The 20,814-nt window shown below is 42.4% G+C and overlaps 1 protein-coding gene across 1 annotated transcript in view; it reads right to left on the bottom strand.

Annotated features, from left to right (window-relative positions):
- The window catches only part of rasa2 (RAS p21 protein activator 2), a 167,061-nt gene that overhangs the window by 91,786 nt on the left and 54,461 nt on the right, over nucleotides 1–20,814 (bottom strand). The window contains 6 exon segments of the mRNA XM_034168784.1: nucleotides 2,818–3,237; nucleotides 3,484–3,556; nucleotides 5,663–5,752; nucleotides 9,059–9,238; nucleotides 9,351–9,454; nucleotides 9,931–10,054. Of these exon segments, the coding sequence (XP_034024675.1) occupies nucleotides 2,818–3,237; nucleotides 3,484–3,556; nucleotides 5,663–5,752; nucleotides 9,059–9,238; nucleotides 9,351–9,454; nucleotides 9,931–10,054 (991 nt within the window).

Raw genomic sequence — 20,814 nt, 5'->3', positions numbered from 1 at the left:
TGTTTCTTTATATTTAAAGAAATATTTTTATTTGTTATAATCAGGAACATTTGCTGTACAGACAACCAAACTTCCATTGATGAGCTGAACACCATGAAGTCCAGTTGAAAGAAAACATCTCTGCTCTTCAGCAACACCACCAGAGTTCAAAGCTGCAGAAGAAACCATCATCTGGTCCCGAGAATTCAGCATAACATCACCTGCTTCTAAATAAAATGCTCTTTCAACAGCAACTATTTTATTATTTTTTAAAAAGCTGTTTCACTTTATATTTTAACAATAAATGAACGGATCATTAAAAATGTCCACGAATCAAAGTCAAAAGACATTTTCACAGGTAGAAGCTCTCCACTTGTTGCGCTCAAATTCACATTTTAGAAATGACTCGGTCCTGATAACAACATTAAAGGCAATTATACATTTTGGCGAAATTACAAGTTGAAATGACTATAAAAAAATTCATCATGAGGTTTATGTCACAGAAATCCTACTTTACAATCACACTGCAGTCATTGTTAAATTATTTCCTGTTGCATTTATAATAAACATTTGTATTTATTTGCAGTGTCTGTTTTTCTGGTTGAAATTAGATAATCTACTACACTTAAAAAATGTACAAATTTCCATGTTATTTTATCTAAAAATAAATTTCCGAGGTTCCTTATGTTAAACAAGAAATTATCTAATCTGAAATAACAGGTGATCTTAATTTACAGATGAAAGGTTTCTAAAGAACCATTTATTGATTTATTTAGCTATTTTAATTACAAGTGTTCTAAACTTTTTTTTTTTAACAGTAATCAGAAATTCTGAGGTAACAAACAACAACAACAACAACAACAAAAACATTTCCAAGGATTTTTCTTCAGAAAACTGCTCTATAAATGTGCAGTCCTGTGACACATTTCTGTTTTGTACAGATCAGCGGTTTCTGCCACTAGCCTTCCGTGTTTTGGCCCGACGCTGCGTTCCTATTGGACAGCGCGAAGCTACGTCACAGCTCAGAGCACCGACATTTGGATTGGGTTGAACTTTGACCGTGTCAGCCTGCTGATAAGCAGCAATGCGCGCTCCCAGCTTTTGACGCGACGCTTCTGATGCCTCTAAAAAGCAACGCATCTCATTGAAAATAATGCTTTTTAGACCAATTTGTGATGCCTCTGACGCTTCCGACGCATTCAATGTGAAAGCCCCTTAAGATCTACAGTATGTTACGTTTGGTGAGTCTCATCTGCTGTACTTTTATGTGGTCCTCAGCTCTATTCATTTTTGTATATATTAACCTGTCATCCAAGAAAAGTCTGACGTTTGACAATACATTTTTATTGATGCCATTGATGAATACAATAAATAATGTTGGGTTAAGAACATTTCCTTGTGGGATTCCTAAGACCACAGATGCACATGCTGAGGCACAATCATCAACAACTACACACCGTTTCCTATTTAAAAAGGAAAGGTCTATTCAGTGGAGTAGGACCCTGTTGCCATAGTAATGCATCTTCCTTTGGAAATGACAAAGCGAGTCCTTGCCAAATGCTTATGAGGCTTCTCATAATATCATCTGTGGTTAATAATATCTGCGTCTCACATGATCCTTTACATACAGTCAAGCACATAAGTATTTGGACAGTGACAATTTCTGTGATTTAGCTCTATACACCACCACAGTGGGGTTGAAATGACACAACTGAGATGGGATTCAACCTTAATTCAAAGTTATATCAAATCTGACAGCATGCACTGGTGCCCTGCATTGCTGCATTCATGACACCTTGGAATCACCTTGGGTCCTTAATGGCAACCACCTAGGCAGAGAACTGGTCCCTCCCCATATCTTTAGAATAACCATCAATCTGCCATAGCCAGGTGCAGTGTGGGCCTCCTCTTGGCCTTCTCCAGTCACTGGGACCCACAACACTCAGGCAATTGTGCACTGTATTGTGCACAAGTTGACAAACCCTCACAATGCAAGTGATACTCCTCATCTCTCTCTAAGTAACCACGTGTTTGGCACAAAGTCATCCCCAAAGATTCTCCAAAGAGACAGAGTAGCATAGACCTCCAGTCATAGCATCAGGTCACTGGATAGCATCAATGACTCACAACCATATAGTAAAACAGGCAGCACCCTAAAAACTTGGATTGTTATTATGCCACAAAGATATCGGCATCAACAAACATCTGTACACAGTTACTTCATGAATCCACAAGCTCTTCCAAGGCATCTCTCGATATTAAAGGGTGAGGACCCAGAGACAAGAACATCATTACCCAAATAAGTGAATGTCAATTTCATTACAAAGAGAGCTCTGATGGATGAATCCAGGAAGTCATTAAAGACCTGGATCTTAGTCTTGATCCACAGCAATCGCAAACCCACACACTCCGATTCCGCACTCAGTGTCATGTTCTGTGTTTGGTCTTGTAGTCTGCCATGTTTAGTTTAATATTAGTTTTGATTTTGTGTTGTCTCTGTGTATTCTCTGGCTGGATGTTTCCTGCTTGGACTTTGTCTGCCCCTACCTGTCTTAGCTGTCTCTCTTGGTGCTTAGTGGTAGGCGTTACACTCTGTCTGGGCCACACCCATTTCTGGATCTTTCCACACACGTGTTTCCAATCTGAAGCTCATCACCAATGTGTATTTAAACCCCAATGGCTGCACTAGTGATTCGCTTGATCACTGCGCCTTGTGCCTTAGCTTCTAGCTCTGAGTTTGTGTTTTTTCAAGTCCTGCTGCCACGTTGTGTTTTTAACCACCTGCCTTTCTCCAGGTGTTGAAGACCGCTAATCTCCAGGTTTTCCAGCAAACATCACCGGGGCAAGAGGCAGCCCGTTCCCTGATGCGGCTTCAGCAAGGAAGCAGACGAGTCGCCGATTATGCCATCAACTTCCACATCCTGGCGGCGAAGAGCGAGTGGAACCTGGCGGAGCTCCAAGATGCGTTTTTCCAGGGCCTCTCTGCTCAGATCCAGGAACAACTGATCACTATCCATCTTCCGAAGTACTTGGATGAGCTCATAGCGCTTGCTATCCCCACCAGCTGGCAGACTGGCCTCGACAGGACGTGCACCTTCCGGTCCAGCGTACAGAGACACCTCCAGCTTGTCACGCTGGGTCTTCACCTCCCGGCTCCTGCCCTCCTCGTACTTCCACAGGGGAACCCATGCAGCTGGGTTGCACCTGGCTGACCACCAAGGGAGGGCAGTGCCGTAAGGACTTGGGCCTGTGCTTCTACTGTGGGCAGGCAGGGCATGTGGTCACTGACTGCCAATCCAGGGGTGCCCCCACGCGGTCAAGATCGGGTTGCAGGTTTGTCAGAATTCCATTTCTTCGGTTACTCCTCAAAATATGATCACAGCGAAATTTATCTCAGAATATTCCTCCTGTTCCATGCTCCTGTTCATTGATTCTGGCTCAGATGCTTATTTGTTGCAATCCTCTCTTGCCAGGTCCCTGCACCTTAAGTTACACTGCATCTACGTCCTCTGGTAATGGATGCCGTAGATGGCCATGAGCTTGGTCTTACCACACTTACCGCACTCAGTCAGTTCAGCTGATCATTGCAGGAACCCATTCAGAAACCATAAGCTTTCACGTATTTGACAAAATAACTCACTCAGCTATTTTGGGGGATCCCTGGTTAAAAAAAAACATTGTCCTCAGATAAATTGGTCCAAAGGACAAATCAGTTCATGGGGACCCGCCTGTGCGGGGCGCAGTGTTTTCACGTCTGCCAAGATTGTCGTTTCACCTACTCCTGATCTAAACGGGGTATGTCTGTTTTATCATGATCTCGCAGAAGTTTTCAGTAAATCTAAGGCTAAATCACTACCTCCACATCGAGCATATCGTGCCACTGAGTTACTTCAAGGTGCCAGTCCTCCGCAGGGAAAGCTGTTTCCTCTGACTGCTCCTGAACGCACTGCAATGTACGATTATATCCAGGAATCTTTGGAGGTGATTCATCCTTCGTCCTCGCCCACAGGGGCGGGTTTTTCTTTGTAGAAAAGAAAGACAAGTCGCTACATCCCTGTATTGACTATCGCGGACTTAATGATGTCACTGTAAAGAATCGTTATCCCCTGCCACTGATAGCCACCACTTTTGAGATGCTTTTGAGCTACTAGAGGGCGCCACAATCTTTACAAGGCTCAACCTCCGCAATGCATACCATTTAGTGCGGATCAGACAAGGAGATGAATGGAAGACGGCATTCAATACTCCCACCAGCCACTACGAGTATCTAGTCATGCCCTTTGGCTTAACTAATGCACCTGCTGTATTCCAATACCTGGTCAATGACGTTCTACGCATGTTTTTGAATAAATTTGTATATTTGTGTTTCTAGATGACATTTTGATCTTTTCCTCTGATGAAGAAACACACATGCGGCAGGTGCATTTAGTACTCGAGACGCTGTTGAGAAACCATTTATTTGTTAAAGCATAAAAATGTGAATTTCATAAATCCAGTCTAGTTTTTGGGGCTCGTAACTGCACCAGGGAAAATCCATATGGACCCGGAAAAGATAGCTGCAGTATGTGATTAGGTAACCCCCCAAAAAAACAGAAGGAGGTCCAAAGATTCCTAGGCTTTGCAAACTTTTACCGTAGATTCATTCGAAATTTCAGTTCAGTAGCAGCTCCTCTGCATAATATCACCTCATCCCTCCAGACCTTTCACTGGTCTCCAGAGTGTGATGAGGCATTTCGGGTCCTAAAGAAGCACTTCACAGCGACCTCAGTTCTACTCCTCCCTGACCCTGCTCAACAGTTCGTGGTCATGGTGGATGCTTCCGACGTTGGTGTCAGAGCCATTTTGTCTCAAATTGATCCTGCAGATAGGAAGTTACATCCTTGTGCTTATTTGTCCAAGAATTTGTCTCAGGCCGAACGTAGTTACATCAGCGACTAGTAACTGTTGGCGGATAAAGTGGCCTTGGAGGAGTGGTGCCATTGGCTAGAAGAGGCACATGTACCATTCTTAGTGTGGCCCGATCATAAAAATCTTGAATACCTATGCTCGGCCAAACGGCTCAATTCCCGGCAAGCTAGGTGGTCCATCTTCTTTAGTTGCTTCAACTTCATCTTGTCATACTGGCCTGGCTTTAAAAATGGCAAGCCTGATGCCTTTGCCGGCGCGAAGACCCGTCAGAAGAACAATCAGTGCCCAGTACCATCTTGTCCGCATCCTGCTTCGTCCCTGCTATCACCTGGGACATTAAGATTAGGGTCCGGTCCACTGCACTTAACGTTCCCATTCCTCCAGGTTGTCCTCAGGGGAAGTTGTTTGTGCTGGACTCACTACAGGGGGAGGTCATTCGTTGGGCTCATGAAAGTCACTTCACTTGCCATCTGGGCCATTAAGAACACCGCACACATCATCCAGGAGAGGTTCTGGTGGCCGTGGCTGCTCTCTGACGTGTCGGAATAAAACAGGGCATGTCAGGCATGTGCTATGTGCAAATCTTCCACCCGACCACCGTCCAGTAAACTCCAACCATTACCCGTCCCAACACAACCATGGTCACAGATCTCGGTAGATTTTGTAACAGGCTTGCTGCCTTTCCAGGGATATACTGTAATACTCACCGTTGTTGATTGACTTTGTTAACCCACGTTTTAGGTTACATGGGTTTCCACAGGACACTGTTTCTGACCATGGCCCGCAGTATATTTCTCAATTGTGGAGAAGTTTTGTCGTCTGCTGGGGGTCTCCTCCAGCCTCACCTCCGGGTACCATCCGCAGGCTAACGGACAATCGGAAAGAGTCAACCAAGAGTTAGAAAAGGGTCTGCGTATTTTCGCCTCTCAGCACCCAGCCTCCTGGTCCTCCCAGCTAGTATGGACCGAGCTCGCTCACAACTGCTTACCCTTTGCATCCACGTGTGCCAGGGTTTTCAACCTCCACTGTTTTCTTCCACAGACTTGACCTCCCTTGTGCCTTTGGCCCTGTCCCTCATCCTCCGCTGTCGATGGACCTGGGAGTGAGCCCTTCGGGCCTTACTGCATGCATCATCTGCTTACAAGGTCGCAGCGGACAGGAAGAGGGTGCAAGCACCTGATTATTCCACTGGAGAAAGGGCCTGGCTCTCTACATGCCATCTGCCCATCCGGTTCGCTCCCAGGTTCATTGGTCTGTTCCCCATCACAAAAGTCATAAATCCTTTAACTGTCTGCCTTCGGTTGCCCAGGTCATTGAGGATTCATCCCACCTTCCACGTCAGCCATGTGAAGCCTGTCCACACCAGTCCTTTGTGTCCTCCAGCCGTTCCCCCACTGCCCGCACGGTTCATGGACGGCGGACCGGCCTTTTCGGTGCGGTGCCTCTTGGGGTCTTGTCGGTGTGTGTGTGTGTGTGTGTGTGTGGAGGGGTGGGTGGGGGGGGTGGGGGGTGCAGTACCTGGTGGACTGAACCCTCCCATTTCATCCGGGACTCGGACTTGATTACGGACTTCCATGCTCTGCATCCTGATTCCCCTGGGCTGTCGGGTGCCGGCCATTAGGAGGGGGATCCTGCCATGTTCTGTGTTTGGTCTTGTAGTCTGCCATGTTTAGTTTAAGTATTAGTTTTGATTTTGTGTTGTCTGTGTGTCTTCTCTGGCTGGGTGTTTCCTGCTTGGACTTTGTCTGTCCTTACCTCTCTTGGCTGTCTCTCTTGGTGCTTGGTGGTAGGCGTTACACTCTGTCTGGGCCACACCCATTTCTGGATCTTTCCACACGTGTTTCCAATCTGCAGCTCATCACCAAGGTGTATTTAAGCCCCACTAGTTGCACTAGTGATTTGCCTGATCGTTGCGCCTTGTGACTTCACTTCTAGGTCTGAGTTTGTGTTTTTTCAAGTCCTGCTGCCACGTTGTGTTTTTGACCACGCCTTTGCCTGATGATTCTGATCTGTTTGCTCTTTTAGGACTGCCTCACTGTGTATCGGACCCCACTGAGTTATTCAGTAAACACCTTTTTAAACCAGAGCTAATGTGTCGAGTCCTGCACTTGTGTCCAGCCATTTCTGTCCAACATTCCTGATACTCAGCTTCTCAAGTGCTACAATCAGATATCCACTGATTCTGCAAAGATCACAGAATCATCTGTAAAATCAACCTGCTCAGTGCACATCAGAGGTTACTGCCTGATGAAGCCAACAGAACCACATCATCTTCAAAAAGCAGAGACACAACTCTGATGTCACCAAACTGAACATCCAGACTCCGGTCCCTGACTGCACCATGAAATCCCGTCCGACATCACAAACGGGATTTGTGACACAGGGATTTTTCTCACTCTGGAGCTTTCCCATTGGCCACTGTTTCAAATGCATCACGTGATAAAAAGCCTATCGGCTCCTTCTGTTTCAGCATCGCTATATGTAGAATTGCAGTGGCAGTGCTTACCAACTGCTTGTTTGGATTACATCTTAATTTCATGCTGTAAAAGACCATCTGCATCACCCAGGCACACAGCATTGAAATTTAATGAATCTTATCACGGAAATGATGCGTTCAAGCTTCCTCCACATACCCAACAATATTGTGTTGAGAATGATGAGCTGAGCAGACGCTTCAAGTAATTAAGCATTTAGTGGCTTCTTGGTGTCAACGAGACCAATCTAACAATGCCCTGAGACTTTTCTGTTTGGCTAACTTTTATTCTTATGTACCAACAAGAACATTATGTCGCTGATAGCGCTATCTGGCTTTCTCCCAATTCAGGGCCTGCACCCTTCTAAGGTCTGTGTTCCATGAAACTCTTCAGGCTTCAGCCCTTCAGACACAAGGAGGCCGGAACAAACTGTTTTGAAATGAGATAGTTTAGCCCATGGAGTGTTTTACTGTTGCATCATTACATTTCTCTGCTCTTATCTCTTTGCTACCTTGACAACTGCACACACCAAGCTAGCGTTGTGGAAGTAAACTGTAGTTTACAAAACATTTTTCAATACTTATCTGTTTAGAAATATTACTTATTTACAGTTGTACATATGGAGCTTAAAGGAGTCCTTTTCTCCCCCCCACCCAAAAAAATCTAAATTTACCAACCGTTTTCTCAAGGAAAAAAAAAACGCACAATGACTCATTGGACTGTTTGAGTTGTGAAGGAAACCGCTGTTGTATCCTTCATTTGTGAGGGAAAGAAGGCTGGACATGTCGACTGCTTCACAAGCAGTCTTTGACATGGGACAACCTAGTCGCTCCAAATATGAGATAAACTGTCAAAGATTACAGCCTATCACTGTCCAATTTCCAGCGCTGCACGATTTGCAGTGGAAGTGGTACAGCAACACCACGTGGACTTCAGTTTGTCACCAATGGACCAAAGTCACTCTTGCAATAATTTATCTGCCGTAATTAGTTAATGTTAAATTATTACTACTTAGTGTGGTCCTCTGGTGTGTTTCCTGGTAAATGTTTGTTTCTTTACGTTCAATAAGGTGTTTGCGCATGTATCTGTAGATATTTTTAATTAAATTCAAAGAGGCTTTATTGGCATGGGAAACATATGTTTACATTGCAAAAGCAACTGTCCACAAAATAGTTCAAGTAAAAAAACTAAACAGCTGTAGTATCCAAGTATGCAATACTGAGTCTGCATGAGCAGTTTATGTAGGTCTGACAAAACTCTGGGAGGATTTAGGGAAAGTCTGTTTTATAGTTTCCATAAAAGTGCCATTCTGGGAAAAGAACTGATCTAAGGTCAATATTTTTCACAGTGTTCTCAGGTCCGTAGATCTATTTTAATGCTTAAACACACTGAACACTTACTGTGTTACTTTGTATATATTACGATACATTACACAATGATCGTAATGCTGTTGGACATTTAAAGCAGTACATATGATTTTGTATGGGTATGCTTTGAATTGTGGTATTGGGCTGGTTTTATTGACTGTTGGGCTGGTATTGAGTGGCTATTTGGTGGATCTGCAACAACGGTTTTCCAGAACCCTTGCAACAACACTGGTTTTCCCAGCTGTCTTGAAGGCAACCTTAGCATGTGAAAATCCAACACTCAAAGTGAAAACTGTTATCACACAGCAACACCACCTTAATTGAGGTGATATTGATATTGAGGTGATATAAAAAAATAAATGGGGGGGGGGGGGCTAACTTTGCCCTTAATTACCCAATGCATGCACAAAATTACCTGGACTTCAGAATTTGGATTGACTGGTTGAAGGCTGAACCAATCTTCCTTTCCACTATATTTACATAGATCCTCCTTCCGGATAGACACTTTACCTGAGGAAAAATAAAACACACACACACACACACACACACATCAATATACCGGTAATCATCAATTCTCATCAGAAACTATACTTGTGTAATGAGCTCACTTAATATAACTTACCAACAGGTAGGTCCCTTTGGAAAACGCTCTTAGCATAAACATAGAAGGACAAATACTGAAATGGGCGTGGGATCTCAAAGTAGAAGTCCTCTCTATAAAAAGGGCTGTAAAAGGAAGAGGTTTACATTAGCTGGTTTAAATTGCTGTACCCTTTAGAAAAGGAAAAATCCAATCATGACAATGTGTGAGATTGGGGATGAAGGGTAATGGGAGATAAACTGACCAGATTGTAGCCCTGTCAAATATTTTATTTGTGGTAGGTTGCAGTAGGTTCTCAAAAAAAAAAAATCATAACTGTCCTTTTGTCAGTCCAAGTAAGACCTACAACAATTTAGCTTGCCACAAAGCAGTGTTGTATCAAGTAAAAATATCATAAAGTAAGTAATGTAAATTAAGTTCAAGATGGGTGCTAGTAAAACAAAAAACAAAAAAGAATAGGGTGAAGTGAAACTTCACATTATGGAATGCTTTTACCACAATTAGAACTCAGTTGTGTCATATCTTGCAAAACTGAAGTCCTAACTGGAAACAATTTGGTAGCAAGTTGCAAACCAATACATTTAAGAGGTAAACTGCTTACCTGAGGCTCTTGTCAAACACTCTGGTGCGGAACACCTCCTCCTGATCCAAATTTATGGTGCAAAAGGTACAGAGATCTCTTTGTCGATTAGGACCTGAGACAGGACCCAGGTTCTTAGCTTCACCTGTAATTCCAAAACAATAACACCTTTACCATCTTCACTGGTCTCAAAGAAAGGTCAGCATTTTCCTATTTAATAAATAAATATATACAGTGGTGTTCAGAATAATAGTAGTGCTATGTGACTAAAAAGATTAATCCAGGTTTTGAGTATATTTCTTATTGTTACATGGGAAACAAGGTACCAGTAGATTCAGTAGATTCTCACAAATCCAACAAGACCAAGCATTCATGATATGCACACTCTTAAGGCTATGAAATTGGGCTATTAGTAAAAAAAGTAGAAAAGGGGGTGTTCACAATAACAGTAGTGTGGCATTCAGTCAGTGAGTTTGTCAATTTTGTGGAACAAACAGGTGTGAATCAGGTGTCCCCTATTTAAGGATGAAGCCAGCACCTGTTGAACATGCTTTTCTCTTTGAAAGCCTGAGGAAAATGGGACGTTCAAGACATTGCTCAGAAAAACAGCGTAGTTTGATTAAAAAGTTGATTGGAGAGGGCAAAACTTATATGCAGGTGCAAAAAATTATAGGCTGTTCATCTACATTGTAGATGAACAGCCTATAATTTTTTGGAGATCATTGTAGATTCTACAATGATCTCCAATGCTACAAAAAAAACAGAGATGCGTGGAAGAAAATGGAAAACAACCATCAAAATGGGTAGAAGAATAACCAGAATGGCAAAGGCTCACCCATTGATCAGCTCCAGGATGATCAAAGACAGTCTGGAGTTACCTGTAAGTGCTGTGACAGAAGACGCCTGTGTGAAGGTAATTTATTTGCAAGAAACCCCCCAAAGTCCCATGTTAAATAAAAGACGTGCAGAAGAGGCTACAATTTGCCAAAGAACACATCAACTGGCCTAAAGTGAAATGGAGGAATATTTTGTGGACTGATGAGAGTAAAACTGTTCTTTTTGGGACCAAGGGCCGCAGACAGTTTGTGAGACAACCCCCAAACTCTGAATTCAAGCCACAGTTCACACTGAAGACAGTGAAGCATGGTGGTGCAAGCATCATGATATGGGCATGTTACTCCTAGTATGGTGTTGGGCCTATATATCGCATACCAGGTATCATGGATCAGTTTGGATATGTCAAAATACTTGAAGAGGTCATGTTGCCTTATGCTGAAGAGGACATGCCCTTGAAATGGGTGTTTCAACAAGACAATGACACCAAGCACACTACTAAACGAGCAAAATCTTGGTTCCAAACCAACAAAATGAATGCCTCGCAGATGTGACAAAATCATGAGAAACCGATTATACAACTAAATACTAGTTTAGTGATTCACAGGATTGCTAAAAAAGCAGTTTGAACATAATAGTTTTGAGTTTGTAGCGTCAACAGCAGATGCTATTATTGTGAACACCCCCTTTTCTACTTTTTTTTTTACTAACAGCCCAATTTCATAGCCTTAAGAGTGTGCATATCATGAATGGTTGGTCTTGTTGGATTTGTGAGAATCTACTGAATCTACTGGTACCTTGTTTCCCATGTAACAATAAGAAATATACTCAAAACCTGGATTAATCTTTTTAGTCACATAGCACTACTACGAGGTATGTGAGAAAACTATCCGACCTTTTTATTTTTTTCAAAAACTATATGGATTTGAATCATGTGCGCTTGCATCAGACAAGCTTGAACCTTCGTGCGCATGCGTGAGTTTTTTCACGCCTGTCGGTTGCGTCATTTGCCTGTGGGCAGGCTTTGAGTGAGCACTGGTCCACCCCCCTCATCGGATTTTTATTGTCAGGGAAATGGCTGAGAGGCTGCCGCTTTGCTCCATGAAATTTTTTTCAGAAACTGTTAGAGACAGCCAGTTGGAAACCATTCGAAAGATTCAGATGGATTTCGGTGAAGATTCTATCGGTATCACACGGATTAAGAACCATTAAAACTGGATTAAAAACGGTCCACGGCGGCGGAGAGTGCACCGCGCCCCGAGCGGCCATCGACAGGCTGGAATGAGCAGATCACTTCCAAATTTAAGGCTCTGTTGATGCAGGACGTCATGTGACAAGCAGAGAAGTTTCAGAAGAGGTCGGGATCAGCACTTTATCGGCACATTCCACTGTTAAAGGAGATTTTGTAATGAAAGACGTGCAGACGGATTCGCGCGTCACGACGCAGCCGCCCATGGCGCAGGACAAACAACACCTCCGTGTTGGAAACCATTCGTAAGATTCAGACGGCTTTCGGTGGCTTTTCAGTCGAGTGAGTATCCGAGAAATTGTTTAACAGCTGGGCATGTGCCAACTTGTCCTGTGAAACTTCCATATATATATATATATATATATATATATATATATATATATATATACATATACACGAGGGCTGTCAATAAAGTATAGGTCCTTTTTATTTTTTTCAAAAACTATATGGATTTCATTCATATGTTTTTACGTCAGACATGCTTGAACCCTCGTGCGCATGCGTGAGTTTTTCCACGCCTGTCGGTGACGTCATTCGCCTGTGAGCACTCCTTGTGGGAGGAGTCGTCCAGCCCCTCGTCGGAATTCCTTTGTCTGAGAAGTTGCTGAGAGACTGGCGCTTTGTTTGATCAAAATTTTTTCTAAACCTGTGAGACACATCGAAGTGGACACGGTTCGAAAAATTAAGCTGGTTTTCGGTGAAAATTTTAATCGGCTGATGAGAGATTTTGAGGTGATACTGTCGCTTTAAGGACTTCCCACGGAGCGAGACTCCCAGGCGCCGTCGTCAGCCTGTTTCAAGCTGAAAACCGGGCTCTATTGATCCAGGACGTCGTGAGAGAACAGAAAAGTTTCAGAAGAAGTCGGTTTCAGCATTTTATCCGGATATTCCACTGTTAAAGGAGATTTTTTTTAATGAAAGACGTGCGGATGGGTCCGCGCGTCAGGACGCAGCCGGCGCGGTGGCACAGGAAAAACACCTCCGTGTTGATAACCATTTGTAAAATCCAGGCGGCTTTTGATGGCTTTCAGTGGAGTGAGTATATGAGAAATTGTTTAACAGCTGGACATGTTCCAACTTGTCCTTAAGGCTTCCAACGGAGGTGTTTTTCCTGTGGCGGAGCGTCGCGGCGGCTGCGAGCCGACACTGCAATCCGCCCGCACGTCTTTCATTAAAAAAATCTCCTTTAACAGTGGAATATCCGGATAAAATGCTGAAACTGACTTCTTCTGAAACTTCTCTGGGAAGTCCTTAAAGCGACAGTATCACCTCAAAATCTCTCATCAGCTGTTGTGTGTATATATATATATATATATAGCTCACAATATGCTAAACCGTTATATTACACCTGAGGTACTTCATGAATGTGTTTATTAAATATGGATTGTTGAATAGAAATGTTTGTCATTGTTAACACTAATGTAACTAATGTATATATAGTAAGCATAATTTGAGTGTATTTCGTTGCTCATAAAATAAAGAAAAGAAGTTTGGAAAATCCACTTTTTTTCATCACATAGTATTATAACACGATTGGACCTCACTTTTTCAACCAGGTCATATTTTTTTCAAACCAACCTCAAGGCAATTGCATTGTGCATTAGTCAATAGAAAACCCATGAAATGAAAAATTAAAAGTAAATAAAAGGCCCTTGAGTCAATTTTAAGTACAAAAAAATTAAATTAAAAATGACCCTTGCAGATGTTACGCCATCTGTCAAAACCAAGTGGGAGATATAGATGGCTAAAAGTCGCACAAACTACAGCTAACATTTACACTTAGATGGGCATTCTACTTTGTACTATTCTTTGTACAATTCTACTATGTATTCTCTGATATACATCGTCAATTTGTATAAAAGATACGCGTATTAAGAAATTATAACAAGTTGAAAACAACCTGAGAATTGTCCGTCAAAAATAATATATGTGTACTACAATTTCTGACTAGTTTGCAATAAAAACATGTAACTTGAAAAATTGAACTTTGTGTTACACTTTCATAACAGCATATTGAGCCATATATATATATATATATATATATATATATATATATATATATATATATATATATATATATATATATATATATATATATATATATATAGACACACACACACACACACACACACACACACACACACACACACACACACACACACACACAGTAAAATTCGCATATAATAGATTCAGGTGGACCAGCAAAGTGTGTCCATCATTATAATTTTTGTCCATTTTATACAACCCCTGGCAATAATTATGGAATCACCGGCCTTGGAGGATGTTCATTCAGTTGTTTAATTTTGTAGAAGAAAAGCAGATCACAGACATGACACAAAACTAAAGTCATTTCAAATGGCAACTTTCTGGCTTTAAGAAACACTATTCGAAATCAAGAAAAAAAATTGTGGCAGTCAGTAACGGTTACTTTTTTAGACCAAGCAGAGGGAAAAAAATATGGACTCACTCAATTCTGAGGAATAAATTATGGAATCACCCTGTAAATTTTCAGCCCCAAAACTAACACCTGCATCAAATCAGATCTGCTCGTTAGTCTGCATCTAAAAAGGAGTGATCACACCTTGGAGAACTGTTGCACTAAGTGGACTGACATGAATCATGGCTCCAACACGAGAGATGTCAATTGAAACAAAGGAGAGGATTATCAAACTCTTAAAAGAGGGTAAATCATCACGCAATGTTGCAAAAGATGTTGGTTGTTCACAGTCAGCTGTGTCTAAACTCTGGACCAAATACAAACAACATGGGAAGGTTGTTAAAGGCAAACATACTGGTAGACCAAGGAAGACATCAAAGCGTCAAGACAGAAAACTTAAAGCAATATGTCTCAAAAATCGAAAATGCACAACAAAACAAATGAGGAACGAATGGGAGGAAACTGGAGTCAACGTCTGTAAACGAACTGTAAGAAACCGCCTAAAGGAAATGGGATTTACATACAGAAAAGCTAAACGAAAGCCATCATTAAAACACCTAAACAGAAAAAAACAAGGTTACAGTGGGCTAAGGAAAAGCAATCATGGACTGTGGATGACTGGATGAAAGTCATATTCAGTGATGAATCTCGAATCTGCATTGGGCAAGGTGATGATGCTGGAACTTTTGTTTGGTGCCGTTCCAATGAGATTTATAAAGATGACTGCCTGAAGAGAACATGTAAATTTCCACAGTCACTGATGATATGGGGCTGCATGTCAGGTAAAGGCACTGGGGAGATGGTTGTCATTACATCATCAATAAATGCACAAGTTTACACTGACATTTTGGACACTTTTCTTATCCCATCAATTGAAAGGATGTTTGGGGATGATGAAATCATTTTTCAAGATGATAATGCATCTTGCCATAGAGCAAAAACTGTGAAAACATTCCTTGCAAAAAGACACATAGGGTCAATGTCATGGCCTGCAAATAGTCCGGATCTTAATCCAACTGAAAATCTTTGGTGGAAGTTGAAGAAAATGGTCCATGACAAGGCTCCAACCTGCAAAGCTGATCTGGCAACAGCAATCAGAGAAAGTTGGAGCCAGATTGATGAAGAGTACTGTTTGTCACTCATTAAGTCCATGCCTCAGAGACTGCAAGCTGTTATAAAAGCCAGAGGTGGTGCAACAAAATACTAGTGATGTGTTGGAGCGTTCTTTTGTTTTTCATGATTCCATAATTTTTTCCTCAGAACTGAGTGATTCCATATTTTTTTTCCCTCTGCTTGGTCTAAAAAAGTAACCGTTACTGACTGCCACAATTATTTTTCCTGATTTCTTATAATGTTTCTTAAAGCCAGAAAGTTGCCATTTTAAATGACTTTAGTTTTGTGTCATGTCTGTGATCTGCTTTTTTTCTACAAAATTAAACAACTGACTGAACATCCTCCGAGGCCGGTGATTCCATAATTTTTGTCAGGGGTTGTACATATAGCGGATTTCGATTATAATGGACAAAATTTGCACACACAGTATGTGTATGTGAGGCTGTAATTGCTGCCAAAAGTGCATCAACAAAGTGTTGAGCAAAGGTTGTGAATACTTGTGTAAATGTGATTTCTTAGATTGTTTTTTTGTTTGTTTGTTTGTTTGTTTTTTTGCACAAAAACAACCTTTTTTATGTTGTCATTATGGGATGTTGTCAGAAGAATTTTGAGGGAAAAATTTAATTTACTCCATTTTGGGGGAAAAAAGCTGTAACATAAAATGCAGAAAAAGTGAGACACTGAATACTTTCTGGATGTACTGTAGAATAAATAACGATCTATCTATTTTTAAATACGTCCATGTCCTTCCTGATATGAGGTAGTTTCCCCACAGCCTTTCACAGGACAGCGATCATATCTCAGTGGTAAAGTTTCTGACTGGCAATCAGAGCTTTTGGCGCGGGTTCGACTCCTGTTGGTGGCATGAAATTTTTATTTTCCACAGCAGCTGCTGTGAAAAGCTGCTGTGTTCCCGTGTAACCATATCGTGCAGTTGGTGGCACTGTGTTCCCGTGTGCACAAACCGTCGCCCCAGCATCATGCACGCCTGCCCGTTAGCGCGATGTTTCGTGGTGCGCTCATACGAGCTGCTCTGACGGGTGTTGCCCTGAGTTGTACATATTCGTACTATCTGTGAAGGGGCCCTGAGGTAGGATACAATCAATCAAATTATATAGATAAAAATTTACATCTCTGCTGGAATCAAATGTTAATGTAGTGGCATGCTCTGCGTTTTGTTTTTGACTCCTCCCACTTGCTCCCCTCGGACACGAACTCACGATCTCTAACATGGGAGGCAGACTCCAGGGTTCTCAGTAGGATTTTTTCTCAGTGTAATGGGATGGGAAAAAAATTTAACTTCAAACTGTACAGTAATCAGAAATTAATCTTGAAGTAAAAAAAAAACACAAGAGGATTTTCTTTAACAAACTGCTGTGTATAAATTAGCAGTTCTGATGTTCCTGACACGTCTACACTGTTCTGTGTTTTGGCCTGATGCCTCATTTTAAAGTAAGGCTGTTACAAAACACAAAAAAGCAAAACAAAAAATATATATGGCTTTACTTCACAAAATTTGGCTCTCAAAATGCAGACAATAGTGTTTCAGAGGGATATAAATTAAAAACTCTTCCAGGGGAAGCTGGCCCCAGTCTCCACTATCCTGCAGCACTCGGTGCACAGCTCGCTAAAGGAGAACTTCAGCAGCTGCAGGAAAACATTTTCCCCACCTCGGTGTGAGGCTCGCTATAGGAGAACTTCAGTGGCTGCAGGAAAACTCTTTCCCGACCTCAGTAAGTGGCTTACTATAGGAGAACTTCAATGGGCAGAACTTTTTCCCCACCTCGGTGCACAACTCGCTGTAGGAGAACTTCAACGGGCAGAACTTTTTCCCCACCTTGGTGTGCAGCTTGCTATAGTAGAACTTCAGCAGGCAGGAGAACTTTCCCCACCTCAGTGTACTACTCACTACAGGAGAACTTCAGCAGGCAAGAGAACTTTCCCCCACCTTGTTGTTTGGCTCACTTTTGGAGAACATCAACAGGCAGGAGAACTTTTTCACCACCTCAGTGTGTGGCTCGCTGTAGGAGAACTTCAACGGGCAGGAGAACTTTTCCCCACCTCGGTCTGAGGCTCACTATAGGAGAACTTCAACAGACAGAACTTTTTCCCCACCTCGGTATGTGGCTCACTATAGGAAAATTTCAGCAGCTACAGGAAAACGTTTTCTCCGCCTCAGTGCGCGGCTCGCTATAGGAGAACTTCAGTGGGCAGGAGAACTTTCCCCCACCTTGGTGTGTGGCTCACTATAGGAGAACTTCAATGGCTGCAGGAAAACATTTCCCCACTTCGGTGTGTGGCGCACTGTAGAAAAACTTCAGCAGGCAGGAGAACTTTCCCCCACCTTTGAGAACCTATGTGCGCTGTCCCATGGAAAAGGTACGTTATGAGGAAAAAAAAAAAAAAACTACAGTGTGAAACAGTGGACGATTCTCTTTTCTTTCCCCACAATACACGAGAGCCCGGTAGTGACTTTAATAAGCAGAAAAGTGAGTCAGGAATGATATCATTAAATGGCTTTGACTGAGGTTGATGAAAAAATAATCATTTCTCTCAGCTGATTGGAGTTCTGATTTAGAAACAGCAGGTCCACACTCAGCTGGAGAAATGATCATTTAACCACTACACACCCTCGGAAACAGCATAACGGCCCAAATGCATAGTGGTTTTTTCAGGCAGAAGTGCAACAGGCCGTTACGCTTTTATAATGCTGGTGAGAAACCTAAACTTTCTAATGAGAAGGCCAAAAACCCAATGCTCTGGCTTTGTGGCCAAAGAATCCTATTAGCTGTTAGAGAGTAGTTTATTATTGCACAGCAACTCCTGGTGGCCTCTATTATATTAACAGCAGAAAAACAGTCATACTGGTCATTATACTAGAATCCATGATCTGCAGTGAGACAAGTTTTGTCAACTACGATGTGTTAATACCCCCACTACACAGTCTGTTCCTCATCCCTTGTGTGAGCAGAAAATCGCAGAGAACGCCACAGGATGCTGTAGAAATGCAGAGCGCAAGCCAGGACCTAAGGCATGCAAGGTACACACGTCACTGTCTCCATGGACGCCGAGAAGAATGGAGCTGCACCTGACCAATGCAGAAGAGTCTTCAAGGCTGGAGGATACTCAAATGCTTCATAGGCCACACACACAAAGACCGCACAGATGCTGCTGTGACGGCCCAATGGATGCTGAATGATCAGGGCTGTGTGCCGGGTTTTTTTGTGAAGAAGTTAATTTTATAAAGAGCTGTTATAAAGTGCAAAATGACTTCCTTGTCATGATAAAGCGCTGTTATAAAGCGAAAAATTAGTTCCTTGTCAGCCACGTTAATCAGAAAGTTTTGTGCATGTTCAAATTTGAGCCGAGATCAGGTTGAGAGCCTTGTATTTTACTTTTACATGGCTTCTGAAAGCTTTGGTGTCAAAGTCAGCACAAGCAGACATTAAACAGAGCTCGGCCACCACCGAAAATGCGTGTTATGTCAGACACTGGACTTGCAGCTGCTGAATGTAATCTGCACCCCGATTACTATTCTGATGACAACTTGTAGCATTAATGAACTAACAAGCTAATTAACCAGAAATGGACTGCATTTATAAAGCGCTTTTCCATCTGCATCAGACACTCAAAGCGTTTTACACATCAATGCCTCACATTCACCCCGATGTCAGGATGCTGCCATACAAGTCACCCAATATACAGGGAGCAACTAGGGCCATAGTGGCCAACCCGCGCCTCCGAGCCGCATGCGGCTCTTTGCCTGGTGTCATGCGGCTCTTACGTTCATGTCCAAGTTTGTGTTTGTGTGTGTATTTATGTGCGTGTTTGCTTCGCTTAAGTTCAATACGGTAATTTTGTTCAATGTGCTTCACTTGGGTTTATTACGGTATTTCGAGATCATGGCAAATGCGCAGGTGCAAAACAAAAAATTGCAAGAAGAAGAAGAAGAAGGTCAGGGGGTCGATCTTCTGTCAGATCTCAAAATGGCAGGGAAAAAATGCACTGCAAAAAGAAAATATGAAGATGAAAACAGGACGTTTCTAACAGAGTGGGAGAATTTATATTTTTTCGTCGAACGCAATGGCAAGCCATTCTGCCTTATATGTCAGTCGTCATTGGTGCATTTCAAGGCTTCAAATCTTCAGCGTCACTTCAGCTCACTCCACGCTAACATTGACCAGGAATTTCCAAAAGGGACTGAACTTCGCAAGCACAAGCTGACCACTTTGAAAAGTCAGGCAGAAAAGCAGGTACAGGTTTTCAAAAAATTTACGAAGCAGTCAGAGACAGTAACACTTGCATCATATAAACTGGCTTGGAACATTGCACGGGCTAAAAAGCCATACAACGAAGGGGAGTTCGGTAAAAAATGCATAAGTGACGCTGTTGAAATCTTGTCTCCTGAAAACGACAAACTAAAATGCATGGCATCAGACCTCCAACTGTCCCGCCACAGTGTTAACACAGAATATCAGACATTGACACAGTTATTGAATCACAGTTGCACTCTGACCTTCAAGCATGCGAGTATTTCAGTGTCGCATTGGATGAGAGTTGTGACATACAAGACAAGCCTCAGTTGGCAATATTTGCACACTTTGTGTCAAAGGAGTGTGTGATCAAAGAAGAACTCCTGGATATTGTGCCACTGAAAGACCGAACCCATGGCATAGATGTGAAAGAAACAATGATGGCTGCATTTAAGAAAGAAAATCTGCCCCTACAGAAGCTAACCGCAATAGCCACGGATGGCGCACCATCCATGACGACGAAACATTTCCCGACTTTTGGAATTTCCACTGCATCATCCACAGGGAGCAACTCGTGTCTAAATCGTTGAATTTAGACAACATCATGAAACCTGTGAAGGAAATTGTCAACTACATCCGTACACATGCTCTTAATCACAGGCAATTCAAGAATTTCATTGCTGAGCTGGACGAAGAGCTTCCAGGTGACCTGCCACTACACTGCACCGTGAGGTGGCTGTCAAGGGGAAAGGTACTCTCTCGCTTCTTTGAACTTTTGGATGCTGTGAAACTCTTCATGGAAGAGAAGAACAAGGACTATCCCCAGCTCTCGGACCCCAAATGGATTTTGGATTTGGCCTTTTTGGTCGACATGTTGGGCCACTTGGATAGACTGAACCTTACCCTGCAGGGTAAAATGAAAGTGCTGCCTGATCTAGTGCAAAGTGTGTTAGCATTTGTCAACAAACTGAAGCTGTTCAAGGCGCATATTCAAAAGAGAGATTTAACGCATTTCTCCA

This window comes from Thalassophryne amazonica, chromosome 4 (assembly GCF_902500255.1).
Source record: "Thalassophryne amazonica chromosome 4, fThaAma1.1, whole genome shotgun sequence".
Lineage (NCBI taxonomy): Eukaryota > Metazoa > Chordata > Actinopteri > Batrachoidiformes > Batrachoididae > Thalassophryne > Thalassophryne amazonica.
The sequence above is the reverse complement of the archived record's forward strand: the minus strand, read 5'-3'. Positions and strand labels throughout refer to the sequence as shown.